At 39.1% G+C, this 18,203-nt stretch overlaps 1 protein-coding gene across 1 annotated transcript in view; it reads right to left on the bottom strand.

The window, feature by feature from the left end:
- The window catches only part of LOC131986685 (roundabout homolog 2-like), an 86,900-nt gene that overhangs the window by 27,139 nt on the left and 41,558 nt on the right, over positions 1–18,203 (bottom strand). Inside the window, exons 3-8 of the mRNA XM_059351754.1 lie at positions 10,450–10,607; positions 10,181–10,301; positions 9,903–10,041; positions 7,542–7,678; positions 4,205–4,329; positions 2,731–2,902 (exon numbers count right to left, since the gene is read on the bottom strand). Of these exons, the coding sequence (XP_059207737.1) occupies positions 2,731–2,902; positions 4,205–4,329; positions 7,542–7,678; positions 9,903–10,041; positions 10,181–10,301; positions 10,450–10,607 (852 nt within the window). The remainder of the gene's footprint in view (positions 1–2,730; positions 2,903–4,204; positions 4,330–7,541; positions 7,679–9,902; positions 10,042–10,180; positions 10,302–10,449; positions 10,608–18,203) is intronic.

Here is an 18,203-nt window from a genome sequence, read left to right as displayed (position 1 = left end):
TCAGCACAACCATATGTGATATGTCAGGGATAAAGAAGGTTAAATTGTTTGCATTTATGTGACAACATAAGAACATCTACATTGTGCTGATGAGAAGTATTTAGTGGGATTTGTGTGTTATGTGTTATGAACATGGAATGAATGCTTACCAATCAGTATTTCATGTTGAGCCTCGTTTGAGCATAAAATTAGTCTTTATATTGGCTAAAGATAGACAGCCCTGTATTGTATTTTCAGGAAAACATTACATCTGCTGTATAGCATTCATTACCCCCAAGCGATCAAAGAGCCAACAACAACATATTATTGCTTTTCCTAATTTAGCTTCAGTCCTGTAAGAAATGCAATCATACACTGCAGCTTTAGTGACAAAAGTAATAATAAAATGCTGCTTTTTGAGATTGCTTATCACTTATCAAGACCAGAGGCTGCAGAAAAAAATGGTATTGTTTTACAGTAGGTTTTTAGATAAAGGGATAATATGCAACCTAACTACTGGCTGTGTGCATGGTACTGAATGAATGTTAATTATTAAAACATTGATTAGATGAGCGTATCTAATCCAAGCATCAATTTCTACAAATACCACCACATCACTGCTATAGACTTGTGTAGAAAATTAACTCTCAAGGTCCTAACTTATTCTCTGATCTTATCTTAAATTTCAAAGATAGGAAAAAAACCTCTCTTCCTCCTCCCATCTTATCTGAAGAAATCCTGTCTTTATGTTGTTCCCCACCTTCACCATCTTTACCATGCAGACTTAACAACAGTGCCGCTGCTTAGGATTCTTAACTTGGAAAATCGATACTCTCCTTATATCTCCAACATAAGATGTTTTTTTGCTAAATGCAGTAAAGAAACATGTTTCTGCAAAACCAAAATCCTAAATGTCATTCTGAACTGAAATAAGATTGGATTTCAGACTTAGTACAAGGCCTCATTACAGAAAATGTCTATTTGATGGAGCATTACACCAGTAGCTGCTTAAGCCTCCAGGCATCCTCAGTGTCCGTAGGAATCATTTGGACAGGTTGAAGCAATACCACACACAAAATATATCTAGTATCAAATATTCACCGCTTGTGGGCTGGGAATAGGGCTTTGAAAATAGTGTAGCATGCTCCTAGGTGGAGGGCAATGGCCATGGTCAGCTTGGATTCCCAGCAGTTACACTGGATTGTAATGCTGACCCAGTTTTCATGTCAAACTGTCAAAACACTTCTGCTACATCTCAACTGTCTGTGCACTGTGAGCGATCTCAGGTTCCAAAAAACTTTCAGCAAATCAAAATGGCTCAATGCCTCTGCTTGAGTTCTCTCAAACAGCCTTCCTCAGTTTGCATGCTACTGTATGCAGTGGGGTATGTGCATCAGAGTGCATGACTCTTTCTTACAGTGTTCACTGTAGAATCACTGTATCTTCATCTTTAAGTTGCAGCACGTATCTTTCTCTCAAGTCTGACTGTATAATTAATGAACCTGTCAGTCACACATCCGCCTCAACACCAGTGTGGCGCACTAGTCCATATCTGGGCTTTCAGAAAGTTTACATCCATTGCAGGATTTTCTTGGACACCCCTAATCTTGAGTAATGCTATAAAACGTCACATCAAGCTTGGTATCAAGTCGAGTCTCCGTTCACAGCCATCTATCAATCGCATTCCTCCCATTCCTCATGTTCTGCACCAAACATTTTGATATCGATCCATCTCCTCTGAGTGACAGAACAGGAGTCATTTCCTCTCCAAAAACATTTCAACTGATGTTAATTTAATAATGTGTGGGAGAAAAAGCCAAGAAACAAATGGAGAGAAAGGCATAAACAGCTCCCAGCTGGCAGCGGCTCAGCACTTAATGTTGACATTAAAGCTTTGTCAAAAATAAATAAATAAATAAATTAAGTTTCTCTCCATCAAGGAGACAGTTTATTTTACATAGTTTCCATCTTTTTGGACCATTCACATCTACCACTTTGAGGTGATAATGGAACGCATGCTGTGGGTGACTGGCCTTTACAACATATAGATCCATCTTTGCATCGGAGTATATAGGGGTGACGAATAGCCTTTGATATAGCAGCAATAATTGTTCTATTAGGTCTGCTGCAAACATATGTGTGTTTTTGTAGGGTTACACATCACAGTGAAAATGCATCAAATACAAATACATAATACTAGTGACCAGGCTCTCAAATTATAATTAAAATAATTATTAAAACAGTGCTAAAACAAACCTGTGACTTCAAGAAGATAAGTTAAATGTATTTGATGGCTCCACACACTAAAGTCTAATTAATATCATAACGGGAACATGAAGAAGACACTGGCTGTTGAGAGCAGTTGGAATTCCAAACAGCTGTCACTGAAAGCTTAGACATTTTCCATGATTCTTAAAAATCATTAAATAAAGCAATGGTGTTTTCTGTCACCTAAGAGCTATTAGGAGAAATCCCTCTGGATGATAGCATGAGGGAAAAGTAATGGTTTCATTCTGTTGAAATTACTGGTGCATTGAGCCATGCAACAATACAATAATGTTTCGTATCCACTAATACTGTGCCTGTGCTTTCTGATTCATAAAGTAATTAACCTAACAGGGCGTAACAACAGAATGTTGGTTTCAAATGTTGAAACATAATTGCTATTAGCACATGTTGGTACTGTTAAAACACACACTGTAACAAATAAAAGTAGCTCTCATATTTTATCATGTGTGTGTCCAGACTTACCGTCTGCTACCTCAAGCTGGGCCTTGGCCATGATGCTGCCTGCTACGGTGAGGGCCTGGCAGATATAATACCCTGCATCAGAGCGTTGCACAGATGAAATGGTCAAATCTCCACTCACAGACACAGAAACCCGGCTATCTCCCTGGGTTGGCTGGTTGGGAAACAGAAGATCCTACAGGGAGGGAAAGAGGGAAGTAATGTCAATAAAATGGGATGGCATACTTGTTCGGTAGCCCAAAGGTATAAAATCGAGGAACTGGAATGTCCTTTAAAGAAGAATTTTCTTTTTTCCCCCTTTTCCTTCTTATTGACATGGACATTTTCCATCTAAATGCTGTAAAATTCACCATTGAGTTGTTTTGAGCAGATACTATATCTTCACAAAGCCTCATTAATCTGTACATGATCTGTATGCAATAAATAAAACTATGCTCCACTACTGGCTCAATTTGCAGTACAAGAAATGTCATTCTTCAGATGATCTTTATATTGTGTTACATTGTATCTTTTGGCGTATATACTTTTATAGTTTCTATCCTTAATTAGAAATCTACAGGCTTCCTTCTTTTATCTAGTATGAACTACATATTATGTCCCACACAAATTTCTCTACTGCTTTAATTAAATGATTTGAACTATTATCTCAAATATCCTTGACATTGTCAGTAGCTTGAGTATTTAAAATCATATTTCTGACAATGTTCTGTTAAACATTTTCACATTATCACATTTTTTTTGTATGCCAAGGGTTAATTTAAGACTCAAACTGTTCTTATTTGCATTGTATGCAGACGACACCGATTTATATCTTCCTCTTGTCTGTAGTGACTCAAGCTATTCTCAGCAACATTGCCAAATTAAGTGTTGATCGTCGTAAAGACTTTAATATATCTAATGCATAGCCTATGTATTGTATTTTACACATTTGGGCAACACAATTGACTCTCAAGGAACTTGAGAGTCTGCTGTGTGAAGACATGTCGTCAATTTGCTTACATAGTCCAACAATTATGAACAAAAGTGGGTCAGTGTCTCTTTCCTACTAGGTCTGAATGGCAGTTTACTCCTGTGGGTATCCTGCTGTAATAACCTGCAGTCATGGACGTGAAATTGAGGCATCAGCGTTGTCCGTTTTTGCACCCCAAGCAGACAAGCTGATGGGCAGGAAAGGACATTAGCCTGCTTTCATTATGTCTAATGACTCTAATGCTGCACATGACATTGTCTCTTAATAAGTGAATTGGCGAGTCAGACTGGTGTAGATTGGTGATAAATGACCACTTTATTATCTGTATGTGGAAATGGTCCGCATATTACTGTCCCCTGGTTGGATCATTTTAGTGAGATTCTTGGCATTTTTTTGTATTTTAGCTTCTTTTCTCTGGATGCTGCAGCAGAAATCTATATAACAAAGTTGGTTCCATCATGCACACATGCATAAACAAGCACATTTTGTCAAAATCAGTTTACTCACCAGGCTACCCTCTCGTTGCCAGAAGACAGTGGGCTGAGGTTTGCCCCTGGTCTCGCAAGGAAAGGTGGCTGTTCGTCCTTGGGCCACAATCTGGTCTCTGGGTCGCACCACAAACTGGGGTGCCTCTGAGGTTAAAGGTAAATAAAAACAACACAATATATTTGCACAGACTTCCAGAGTTATTACAGAAGGCCTAGTTCTAAAGAATAAACGATTTGACTGAATGTCAGCTAAAGCTAACACGTTCATGCACTAGGTCTTTGTCATTTCTTTCAGAACTATTTCTTGACTATGCCAATCACACAAGCCATTCATCCAGCTGACAGAACATCAGAATGAATGATATCAACTAATTAGCAGGGTGCCTTAACGTCCTTCTCAATTTGAGTTTTGGAACTAGGGCATATCAATCACACTGTGTCTGGACCCCCAATTTGAAAAAAAAAGTGAGGTGATAAATCCAAACTGCCAGGAGGAGTCAGGGGTTGATAGCAACAATGTCGATATGCATGTCCAATTTTAGTCAAATGAAGGTGTTTGTGGAATGCCACAATAGTACATGCATACATGTGTGTGATCAAAAAAAGAAAGAGAGCAACTCATGCAAAATGGGATCAGCTCTTACTTACCAACGGGGCGAGCTGGTGACACAACAATGGTGTGGGTGAGATTAACACACAACACAGAGAGAAGGAGAGCAGAGGAGTAAAACAGAGGAACAGAAAAAAAGAATGAAAATCAGAAATGAATGAGATGGAGTTGGGTTTCCATCCATGAGATTTAGGGGGAGGAGGAGGGTGGAGCTCAGTCACCAAAAGCAGGTGATGGCATAGGCCGTAAGGAAATGGCACCACGGCAACATCAGGGGAGAAAGGGTAACAGAGCCAGAAAACCACTGGCTGAACAATTATACTGATGTCACAAGAGGAAAACATTCACACATTTAACAAATCTGTTGTGGATCAAGAATCTCTTTTCAGACCCTCTTAGGATAAATTTAATGACTTGAAAAAAGAAGAAATTATTATTATTGTAATTCATTTCCAGTCACTGTCCATGGCTCTTCTGCCACCAACATGGGCTCTCTCTCTCCTCTTGCACCGTGCACAGACGGGCAGGTAGTCAGCCAACCACTAAGCTTTATGCAAATGAGGCTAAATGATGTCACCAACATGCAAATGAGCACCATCTGGTGACTTTTTGCGACTTCTGGAGCTAGTGTTTGCGACTTTCACTGGCAAAGAGTTGGCAACACTGCCTCTGACAAGGGCATGCTGAGAACAGACTCAGTTAAATATGATTGAATAGCACATAACAATTACCACAAAATTCAAATCATTGACACCTGGCTCACAAATTGTCGCAACTAAAGTATCTCATCTAACAAGAGTTTTAATCAGTGAAATTGATGAAAAACAGCTTTTGCAAATATAACAACAGAAACACTGACTGTCATCTTATTTTTCCTTATAAGTTATCATTTTCTTGGAAAAATTTGGAAATGTCCATTCCAGTGTATTAGTGATCTGCGTCAGCTTCCTGTACATGTCTTATTTAATTTCAATCAAACACAAATCTGGCTTAACAGGGATGTACAGCTCAAAGTACACGCTCGCCCATAAATTTGGAATAACAATCCCCCGTACGGTGGCCCTGAGAGCTCACATCGCTGCAACTTAAGAAAACACATGCAAATACACAAAACACAAGCAAAGTGAGAAAACATCTTCCTCAATTTGACAATGCAAGCGCAGCATTTAGAAAACACGCTGCAAAGACCACAACCCAACACAATAAGAAAAAAACGCTGCAAATAGACCACAACACAACAAAATAAGAAAAAGCGCACGCATGTGATATTATAAAGTTATATTAAGGTAATGATTTTTTCACATTATAATTTGAAATCATCACGTTATATCATGATAATGATATTTTCATGTTATAATGTGATACATAGCACCAGCCTGCTAGCTCATATGAATCACATTTCAGTCAAACAAATCAAATAAATGAATGATACACGTTTTAGTTGGTCTCTTTCAAAGGCACGAGTTGGTCTTGGTCTAGCTAGCCCGCTACGCCTAGCACGCTATTGATCGCTGGCTAGCGTAAGCATCCTATTGATCGCCGGCTAACGCTAGCACGCTATGATCAGCCGCTAATGTTACCATGCTATTGATTGGCCACCAACGTTAGCAAGCTATGATTGTTATAACGTTATCATTATCTTATAACGTGATAATGTCTTTTAAATAATGTGATAATATCACAAGTGTGTCCAGATGTGTGCATCACTTTTAAGTGTCCTCTGGAAACACTTATGTTGTGTTGTGGTGTTTGCAGTGTGCTTTCTAAATGCTGCGCTTGTGTTGTCAAATTGATGAAGATGTTTTCTCAATTTGCTTGTGTTTTGTGTATTAGCATGTGTTTTCTTAAGTTGCAGTGCTGTGAGCTCTCAGGGCCACCGTACAAACCTCTGTTAATTGTGGTTTCATTTTCATTGTGATATGTTTGGAAGAGATTGATTAGTAAGGTCTTAAGAAGATATATATACTTTAACTGTCGAGAATAAATCACATTGTCGCAATCATTTCATGGAAAGAGTTAAAAAAATATTTTATTCCAACTTTATTGCCGACCATGTGTTTTACTCCAACAGCAGTCTTAATATTGGATCAGAAGATCCTTTTAGGGTTCATAACAATTCATGCGTGAGTTATAGGAAGGAGAAGAAGAATCTAATATATAAAGTCTGAAGTAATAAAGAAGGAATGGAAAGTTTATGTTATGAGTTCTGTGATGTACAGTATGTGTGATGATGTATGATGCACTTATCCAGGTCTTAAAAGTATGGGTTGGTTTCAAGGCAACTGTTACTTATTGTAAATTGTATGAATGTTTCTTATGCTCTCCAGTTAAAATAAAAAAGAGCAAAAAGCAGAGGGTTTCTGATTTGCCAAATAGCAATATTTTTTTATTGCTACAGTATAAACCTTTAGTATGAAATAGCTTCCACACGTTGATATCGTGTAAATATGGAGTGAGTGGGCTGGATGGAGAATGGGCCCCCCAGGAGAAGTCATAACAGTTCACTTAAAGCTGGTTAGATTGTTCATATCTGGAGCCTGGCTGGAGATCTGGAGCAATCAACTATATCAGCCTGCTATATGAAAGAAAAGCTGAGGCTAGGCCCAGCCTTTCAGCAGGGGGGCAATAACACTCGTAAAGTGGGCAATAAAGGACTGATTGTGCTGTGGCCTGCTTTGGGAGACACAAAAATATCAGGGATGGGTTATGAGCTTTGCTACAAGTGAGTCCACAAACAGTTACCAACCTCTGATAGTCAGGTAGGCAGAAGCCTCCACTTTACCCACACGGTTCTCTGCTAGGCAGGTGAAGGTTCCCTGATCACTGACTGTTGCTTTCTTTATCCTCAGCAGGAAGTCCTCTTTTTCATATCTGATGTCATACCTGGAGACAGCGACATCAAGTCAAGTGACATCTCTCATAAAACGGGAAGATCAGTAACAATTATGCACATCAAAATGTTTATTTTTAATAAAGTAAATACAATCAACAAGCGCTGAAATTGAATCAAGGTAGCGTTAACTTGTGTGATGTCTCAGATAGCAGCTTTTATAAAGGTTGTGTCATTTTTGATAGAATAAAGACAGAATTTCTAAGACAATTAAGACTCCCTGCTGCACACACTCTGCCACAGTAGGCGAAAAAGGGGGGCAATTATGCTGAGATGAAGGCATGGCAAAATGAAAGGTGCTTTCAGCTGGAACCCTGACTGTTCCACTATTTCAATATTTATAAAGACGAGCCACCCACTGTGGTGTGGGCTGTGCAGTATGTTATGCTATATGTGTGTGTGAGTGTATCCGTGGGGGAGAGAAGAAGCCAAAGAGAGGGAGAAGGAGACAGAGGGAGAGACAGACAAACAGTCTGAGAGTAAGGGAGTGGCACAGTCTGAAACTGAATTTGATGAATGAGCTGAGCAGTAAGAAATGACTAATTCATAGATATGTTCCATGCATCAGTGTGCATCCCCCGGTGCAGCATACTGTAAGGCAGCAGTGGCGCAGTTAAAGCGAGAGAAACATCTCAGCTACCAGAGTTTAGATAAGCGCCTCAGAGGGGCTACAGATAGAAAGAGTGGAAGTGCAAGGAGTCGGGCTCTCCCTCTCTGGGGTCCCTTTTGGCGTGAGAGATCCTGTGAAATTGTCTAGCCAGCCATACTGATGCAGAGATGGGAGACAAGTCAGGCAGAGAAATGGCACAAGGGGTGAGAAAAAGTCACATTTGAAATAGATGTTCCAAAGGGTGTGGGCAGAATATCGATGGAGGTTGTAGGGTCTGTCCAGAGTCTGCGGAGGACTCCATTCACGGCACATCTCTGACCCAGATACAGCCTTCCCAGGAGGCTGACGGGTTTACGGAAAGAATGAAAAAAGTGGAAGGAGGGAAGTGAGGCGAGGCAGATCTGAAAGTAGGACATGTTTCTAGAGTCAAGGGGTACTGAGGTAGAGGGCACAACACAGGTGGGCAGACAGACTGCCAGACAGGGAGACAGACAGTTAAAGTCTACCTCACAATTTGTTTTTTTTTAATACAGCAGTAACCGCTTGTAACAGGTGTAATTTAAACTTTTTGCACTGGTTAATGTGTGGTGGTTTTGCAGAGGATGGCATTTTTTAGTATTGCTTTAAAATATATAATCAATGTGTCATATTTGACCCACTAGATTTGAGCATTACAGGCTCCATGTTTACCAAAGTTATCTGCTTAATTAATACTGTTGTATTTGATTCATGTGGTACTTAATATAAATTCTAGTAATACACATCTAGCAACATTTTTTTAAATTATATTTATACAACTATATAGTTAATTATTATATCCATTAAGTAACTAGTTTAAGCTGACAAGTAACAACCAAAAGCAAGGGAAGTGGGTACTGCACCAAGGCTGATTTAATATGAAATTAAGTCATGCATCTTAATCAGTTTTCACACAAATGCACAATGTTTCTCCTGTTATTAAGCACTTTACATAAGCAGCAAAATGAATGACAGAGGTTGGTGTTGACATCCTTTTGTTTTTTTTTATAATTTCTGATGATGTGTCTGAAATCACGCTGTAAACAGTCAAAAGGTTAACAGAGAATATTGTTTCGTAATTAATGAATCTCTTATAAACTGTGATTAATGACATACACTGGTGTCATTAACATTTAAAGTCCAGCTAAAATCACATTTGAAGAAAAAAAAATAATGTCATCAAGTCTTAAACCTACACTCAATCCTTACTTAAGAACTAAAAGGCTTTGATGGATGGCCAGATTACATGATGAGACATAGTGTAATTAAAAGTATAAAGCTGCTGAGCAGTAACTATTAGTGCCCACATGACAGGCTGATAATGACTTTAAAAAAGTGCTCTAATGGGATTGCAAGGCAATTAACATGTGTTTATGATGTGGGTACACAGGGGTGACCAACCCAGAGGAACACCTTCAATTATGAACAATTCAGTACAAGAGCATCACAAAACAACCAAAGAAATGACCACAGAAATGAATCAACGCTGACTTTAGGTACCATTTCTTTGTAGGGCTACTGTATTGGGTTGCTTTGCATTATAAATATTCTGAATTATCCACAGACACACATTTACACATATTCCTCACCTCCCGCGGGGAATCTCCGCATCCTCCTTTTTCCAGCGCAGCGTAGGAGGCGGGTCACCATGAACCTGACACCTGAACTCCACAGTCTCATCAACTAAGACCACCTGGTTCACAGGCCGCTGCACAAACACTGGCCTTTCTGGATGTGGGCAGCACACATAACACAGATGCTTAATATACTTTTGACAGAGTGGTAAATACTGTATGTGCCAGTGTGCAGCAAATACCTGCACAAAGTTATGCTTTATTCCCTTTTGAATGAATGTCAGATTTCTTACCAAACACAGAGAGTTGAGCTTTTTCACTCTCTTTCTCCCCGACCATGTTCATTGCCACACACACGTATATCCCCACATCGCTCTTCTTGGTGTTTGAGATGGTTAGCTTTCCTCCTCGAACCTGAGAAAAAAAAGCACCAGGTGAATACAAAAGCCCTTTTCATTGTCACAGCTGCAGGTAAATGTGAACAGGTGAATCAGTGAGCATGTGATTCAGAGAATAAGGGTCGTGTAAAAGGCAGAGGAGTGCTTCCAGGGGAGTAACCCACCGTGATTCTGTCATCTTTGAGGTCAAGTCGGGCTTTATCTTTCCTCCAGAGGGTGGTGGGTTCAGGATGCCCCCGTGGAGGCTGACACTCGAGAACCGCAGTCTCCCCGACTGCCACCACCACATCCTGTGGGTTCTGCCTGAAGTCGTCGCGTAACACTATAAGACAAAAAGCAGGGAGCAGGGGTTGTTACTCCAACTGTAACAGGGTCTCATTCAGTTGATTAATTCCAACTTGATTCCAATATGTGAACCAGAAAGTCGCTCTGAGACCGAGCTGTCTTGGACTTACTGACCTCCACCACCTTTTTTCTAATGTCCAAAGATAATTCTATCAACTTACTGCCTCACAGGACCCTCAGCAATCTTTTCTGTCTTTAATAATACAGCTGTCTCCCTGAGGGTGCAAGCATGGACTCTTCTTTGATCTCAGTAGCTAAATGTAAGAGAGTATAATGCCAGGTAGAATTAACAGTACAATATACATGAGACATCTAGCAGAAGACAAGAAATCTGGAAGTAAAGTAAAACTTTAGAAGCAATGCACAAAAAAGGAGGAGTAGAACAATAAGATTGTGCATTAAAAATTCAAACATTTCTACAGGCCTATGGTGGTTGAGAGATACACATTTCCTTAGATCCCACATGGAAGGTGTTAGATAAGAAATAACTTATTACATAAAAAATAGTGCTTTTTTCACAGCAGCAATGCAGACATTGACTTGTGCAAAAGTACACTTTATACTCTCCTCTGGGGAGTATAAATGAGCTCAGCCCGTTAAGGTTATATTAAAGTAGTTTTGTATGTACAAGCAGTATTAGTAGTAACAGCATTTGGCCTGATGGTTGTGCTGGTTCAAGAAATCTTTAACATTCATCCTCTGGGAACCTGGAAAGGAACATTTTGTAACATAATTTTATGAATGCAATACATGAATCAATACATTCGAAACTGCACTGTGGGCTCTAATGGATGCAATGTTCAAAATTATTATTTCGACAGACAAGATATTCCAGTTTTCCAGGCTCAAGACATGTTTTTTGTAATGAGACCTTGCACAAATACAGCACTTTGAAGAGGGCCCTGCACTTTGTTCCAGGCACAGGGTCAGACCTTGGTTACTTGAAAAGAGGCTGCGTAACTTCATGTACAAACTGGAACAGAAAGCGTCAGTGGCCAGGGATACTGACTGATTCATTCTTTTATAAAGCTTTATGAAATGACGAGGGAACAGGCACAAGGTCTCATTTAGCACCAGGGGTAAAAATGTTTCAAAATATATGATCAAGAGCAGAAAATGTCAGAGATGTTCTTGTTAGAGTGTTATACCGCTACTATTGGAAAATATGCACCACACTACACTGTAGAGGAATCAATATTGTAGCTAGAAGTGGGGCAACAACTCTCTTATACTGAAAAAATGAGCCTGGAATTCTGGCAGCTACTTGAAATACAGTGGGTAAAAAATGGCTTTTTTTCATCTCGGACGTACACACCTTTGGTTCATTAGAATTCCATTTATGAGCACTTTTTTATGCATTATTCAACTGTTGGACAAGCATTTAATTTATCTATGGCAGGGATGTCTGTACTTGAGTTTGTGTGTTCAAAGGAGCGAGAACATCAAGAATTGTCAAGCAATGTCTGTAAAAGCCATATTCATGCATTTTGAACAGAGGTAAGAGCTATCTGCTGCTAGGTTAAAAGGTTAAAGCTTCAAATCTTCCTAATTCTGTCACTACTGTTATGCCAAATATCATTTCAAAAGCTGCTGCTTTAAGTAGTTTCAAGAATGACTGTATTGTCATCACTGGAAGTATGGTTAAAAATAGAGATCACAATTTGGATCCTGCGATGAGTTGTGCCCGCTTTGCATTAATACCTTATGACATGTTGTTTTTGTGAAATGCTTTACTGTAGGCCAGCTTTGAATAATAAAGCGCCTTGTGGGACAACGGTTAAAATAAACTGTAAAAATTAAAAGAAAATAGTTAGCAGCTTGTGAATAAATATTGGCTGCTTAGTGTCATTTCTAATTTCAGATACAACGAATGGCTAGTAAAGAAAATGTGAACCTAATTACAATTCACACTTGCTGGAAAAAGTAAAATTAAGAAATGTTCTCTTTTTGATTATCATATTTATCAGACCAAACTAACCCAGTACCAAGAATACCAAGTAAAACTCCCTTTTTGTACCTGGATCTATTTTAAAAAAGACTATTTGCATGGTTTTACTCACAGTCAATCACCGCAAACATTGTTATAAACATTGATATAATGGGACATGGGATTGGCCGACTACCACAGCAGATACAACCTATACGGTTTATGCTGTGATGAAGTTGAGCATGGTATAATTGTTTGCAGTTGTGTAATGTTTGCATTTATAAATCATTTGGATGGATTGATTGTTGCATCTTACACAACTGAATTCTTCCATTTGCACGGTAGTGTATCAAAGTATTATATTAAGTATATTAATATTATTATTATATTTTAATTTATTATTAATTAATACCCACTCATTGGTAACACTTTAAGGCTACTGGTATTCGTACGGGAAGAGGAGGGAAAACATTGCTGCTGGGAAGAGGGCCGTCTGGAATACCTTGCTTAACCTTGCTGCCTCTGTAAACCAGCCAAGGATAAGTGGAAATAATAGATGTATGGATGGAGGGATGGAATTAGTACTGGTATCATATTTCTTTAAAACAAACCCATTCCTACCAGCTAGTAGTGCATAACAAAAACTTGTACAACTCAGAGCAGCTTCGAATGATAACACTGGCTCCGTGTTCAGTTTGCTTTTCATCCTCATTACAGCCATAAGCTGTTCTGCTGATATACTGAAGCATGAATTCCAAGTCCCAGAGGACACCTCTAGTGAGAGAGAAAATCAGGAAGGAGCCAAAGGCCCTTCGGCCCAGCTGTCAATCACATCCGTTCTGTGCAGGAGTAAATGAGTCTCAGTTGCAGACACTACTTTGGCGCAGACATATGCCTGGCTGGCTGTCACATGGTACGGTACACTTAGTGACCCATCCCATACAGAAAACACTCATCCAGTCACACAGCTACCTTGCTGTTCCTGTGTTGTCACATTAAAGATCCTTCTGTAACGGAAAAGCTCGTCTCAAGGGACTGTGAAACCCAGACACAAAAAGGAAAAGTGGGATAATTCAAGACAAGTGAAAACCCAATTACACAAAAGTAAGGCAAAGAATTGGTATTGTGTCATAAATGGAGCTGGCAGTTTAGTGGAACAACAGTTTATTTACAGCATCTAAAAGCCCTATGCTAACAAAGAGACAAATAACAACACGTTGTCTGTTACAGGTGCTAGTGTTTACATCAGTGATGGAAGAAGTATTCAGATCCCTTACATTAGTAGTAAGTACTAATACCACACTGTGAAATTACTCCACTACCAGTAAAAGTCCTGAATTAAAAAATTACTGAAGTAAAAGTACAAAAGTATCAGCATCAAAATGTACTTAAAGCATCAAAAGTAAAATAACTCACTCAGATTGTTTTATATTCCAAATGTATTGTTGTATTATTATTATTGATGCATTTATGTAAGCAGCATTTTAATTTTCTCAATGTAGGGCTGATTTTATCTACTTAATATAATCCTATGTGCTTTAATTTATAAAAATCATGTCTAATCACTAAATTTCTCATGTTTTTTTTATGTTAAATCTCAACCTGAAAAGTAACTAAAACTGTTGGCTAAATGTATCGGACTAAAAAGCACAATATTTGCCTTATAATGCAGTGGAGTATAAGTGTAACATTACATAAAATGGAAATACTCAAGTAAAGTACAAGTAGCTTAAAAAATGTCAGCCATTGGCAATTCTATCTACCTCACTTTAAAGTGTCCAAATTCTCATGTTTTATCTATTGTTTTAATGTCATGGGTTTTAAGAATGTTTTCACCCCCAAATTACAAAAAAATAGCATTTTCATTTGTTTTATGATTGATGGTGTACATAATAAATCATGTCTTAATAAATTGGAAGTGACTTACTAATTATATACAATCTCTTGGTAATAGGCTACTGCGAATTTAAAAGGGTATGGGGGAGGGGTCTTTGTCCAAATACATAAATACTACCGGTTCTGTGCTCGTGATTTATTCAGTCCCGACAGTATGCATTACACCACTGCACTGACAGCTTCGCCGCACCCCCAACACGGCTGTGGGTGTCCCCTTTCCTTTCCTGTTCTCACCGAGAGGCCTCTGCAGGTTTCTGTAGGTGGTGTTCATCAAGGCATGCGAGGTGTGGGGTGGAGGTGGGGCGGTTTTTGTCGTTCTAATCTATCGGCCTGGAATACGGAGCCCCTGTGGAGGCAGCACCCATGTGCAGTCTGTTTTCGGGTGGTAATTATTTGAGATGGTGGTGCCGCCACCACTGCCTAATGTTGTCTGATTGAGTACTGCTCAATTATTCAAACAAGCCATTCAGGGGGCTCACTCGTTCACCAGTTTCATTTATCAAATCAGAAGGAGAATGATTTGTAAATGGGCTTCATTTCATGGCACAATGGGTGGTAAAATAATGTGACAAGGTGGAAGTATCTGAATACAAATAACTATACAGGGACTCATTATATGATTAATAGAAGAAGGGGGTTGGTGGTTGTTGCTAATTTTTTAGATATTCCATCTTCTGATTTCTTGAGACCCTCTTCAGCTACAGCAGCACTCTATAACTGAATGTCATTTCATCATTTCACTATCACATCCATGAGCATCCCACTTGAGATCGTGATGCATGTTTCTCAGCTCACAAGCTTGCAAAATCATTCAAATGTAAAATATCAACTCCATTTGGTGACATATGCTAGGGTTCAGAGCGGCCTGTTTAGTACAGTGGGTGATGTTTCAAAACATTGCAGTACATTTATCAGACAATGCATTTATTATCTTGTCTGGTACACTTAATGTCTCATGAATCCATTAGGCTTGCATAGTTTCACAGAAGCGTCTCTCCTCAATGATGCAAGTCAGAGACGCTGAGTGTTATGAAAAGTAAAGTTGTTGTGTTTGTATTTGAGGGACGGTAATGCAGGTTTGTCTGTCATTTGGCCTGTCGGTCCCCACTCCCGCCCAGAGTGTAACGAAATACCATGGAATTTGGTTCAGACATTGACAGTCATGACAAGACCTCTATCTCTCCCTTTAGTCTCTGTCTCCCACAATATCTTTGTTTTAAGCCAAGCTAGTGGCATGACTCTAGGGGTGTCAATGCCAGTCTGTCGGTGGGACCACTACTTTAGTTCTGACTCTAAACTCCACAACTATTCAACTATTCCCCCTAGAGGGCCAATCCTACTCTCTATTGCTACCATGAGGTTTTTCCTTATTGTTTCATTTTTTATATTTTATCTTTTGTGAAATGTCTGACAACCACTGAATGTGTTGTCACCATTATGGTACACACATTCATATCCTCCTCAGGATACAGTGATCCACAGATTTGTCTTTAACAACACCATTAGGTTATAATTAGTCCGGTTTATCAACATATACCTGCACAAATGATCATCAGCTGCATTTTATGTTAAGTACTAACAAGCATTTGTTAGAATGCTAGGATGCTAGATGCTAGCTAACGATCTAGTTCCTATGAAAAAAAAACAATGGTTCTGCAATTTGGAGGTATTCGTATTGCAGATAAAGAGCAACACAACGTTCAAATTTCTTCAAAAGGTGGAAGGTTTTGAATTTGATAAAGTCTTTAAATAAAACAGGTTGATTATGATTTCTTGTGACGTTGAGTTAAAACTGCAAATTTTTTATAAAAATACCAATATATATCGTATATCGCCATTCAGCCTAAAAATACAGCATAATGAGTTTTGGTCCATAATTGGACATGCTGCTTGTTGGGTGCTCACTGTTTCTCTGCTTGCTGTTTCAATCAGGAAAATTTAAATGGCAGCCTACTCGTAAACTTTATATTTCTGAAAACATTTAAGGCGAGAAACAAGCAAAGCCACTGCTGAATCTTGATTAATTTTAGAATAACATCTCCCAATTTTATAGCTTGGTCCAAGTTTCTTGTGTCAGGCACTTTGTGCAAATTTGCAAATACAGACAAGTGAACGCAACACAACCCTCTTCCAAACCTACAAGAACCCTCATACCCTGCACTGCACAGCAGTTTGGGGAAATGTACCATAAGTGCAGCCTTAAAGAGACTCATGGTCCTGTTTTAATTATTGCAAGCAGCAATAATCTTTTAATGTGTTGATGCTGGAAGTTAAAAAAAAGCCTGTAATGCAAAGTCAATACAATTTCAGTTTCCTCTACTCAATGTAGATGTGTCATGACATTAATCTCAAATGTAATGCAACCCAAAATACAAATGAGATCCATCCATGTATGTTCATGCATCTGTGAAAGAAACAGAAGGAAGATGCAAACTGAAGTGTGATTCAGGAGTTGCAGTTTGTAATCATTTCTGACCTATTAAATGAGCACTAATTGAGTCAGTTCATGACATTAATGAATTGAAAAAGACATTCATTCACTTCATAATACAAAATGGTAAATAAACAAGGTGTGACAGACAGACAGATGGTGACGGGTGACAGACTTACAGCCCAATTAACTCATGCAGCATTTTGTTTATTTTGTAGTGATCTGCTTGTTTGCTTGTGCATGCCTCTCTCTGTGTGTGTGTGTGTGTGTGTGTGTGCAAGCTGCCTGGTGTTCCAGCAGGGGAATATAAAGCCCCACCCAAAAGAAAACTGTTGTGGTTGTACTGAGAAGCAACACTGCAGAGGCAAAAAGAAACAGAATAGTATATGAGGAAAGATGAAGACACTAACACCTTGCGAGTTGTTGCGTATAACAGATGGCTGCATTTCCATTTGGGAATCACCGATGCAGTGAAGAAGTGATGTGCTGCATGTGGACAAAGCTCGCCACATAGCAGGTCTAAACAGCAATCAGGTGGTATTCCTTTATATATTCATATTGCTGGTTTATATGCAGTGCGCCTGAGCCATTGTGATGGTAAACTAACCATAATACTGTTGTAAAGCTTTATATATTTAGTGATCTAGAATCTGAAAATGCATCACAACAGCTAAGTGATTTCTTATGACAGTGGTCTGCTAAATTGTGGTTTGGAGTTTGCTGAAGATTCTTTTTGAACACCATAGCCTGTAGGGGTGTGTCACTTTCTCAACAGCGGTCAAGGATGTCCCATATCTGTCACATGCAGAAAACGCACGCTGACACATACAAACACACTCACACACCCGCATGCATAAACAAAAAAAACAGCTGCCCTGTTCTTATATCACAAACTTTGCTGATGACCACAACATATCATCACTGTTCAAGAGACAGACACAGAAAGCAAGACAGACGGGGGGGACAGAGGGACACCGAGAGTGGAGAGAGAGCTATTTACATTGGGGATTTTTTGAATAAATAAACAACTTAACATGTCTGTGCCCTAAAAAAGTCATCAGCAATCAGTCAGGATTGCGATCAGCAGGGAGATGGGGAGCGTTTACACAGTGTCCCCCGAGGCTACAAGCCCAGCACAGACTTACATTACCTATTATAATCCTGCTTTCCCAGCACGAGTAAATCAAGAAACAGTTTCACAGAGAGAATATGGTACCCGACATTGTGGACAATATTTCAATTTTGATTCTATTTCAGTTGTTGGCATTTAGTTAGGGTATGATGTCCAGATGATTTGCTCATGGAGAAAAAAAGGGCAG

The sequence above is a fragment of the Centropristis striata genome, chromosome 15 (genome assembly GCF_030273125.1).
Source record: "Centropristis striata isolate RG_2023a ecotype Rhode Island chromosome 15, C.striata_1.0, whole genome shotgun sequence".
NCBI classification, from domain to species: domain Eukaryota; kingdom Metazoa; phylum Chordata; class Actinopteri; order Perciformes; family Serranidae; genus Centropristis; species Centropristis striata.
This window is presented reverse-complemented; position numbering and strand designations above follow the sequence as displayed.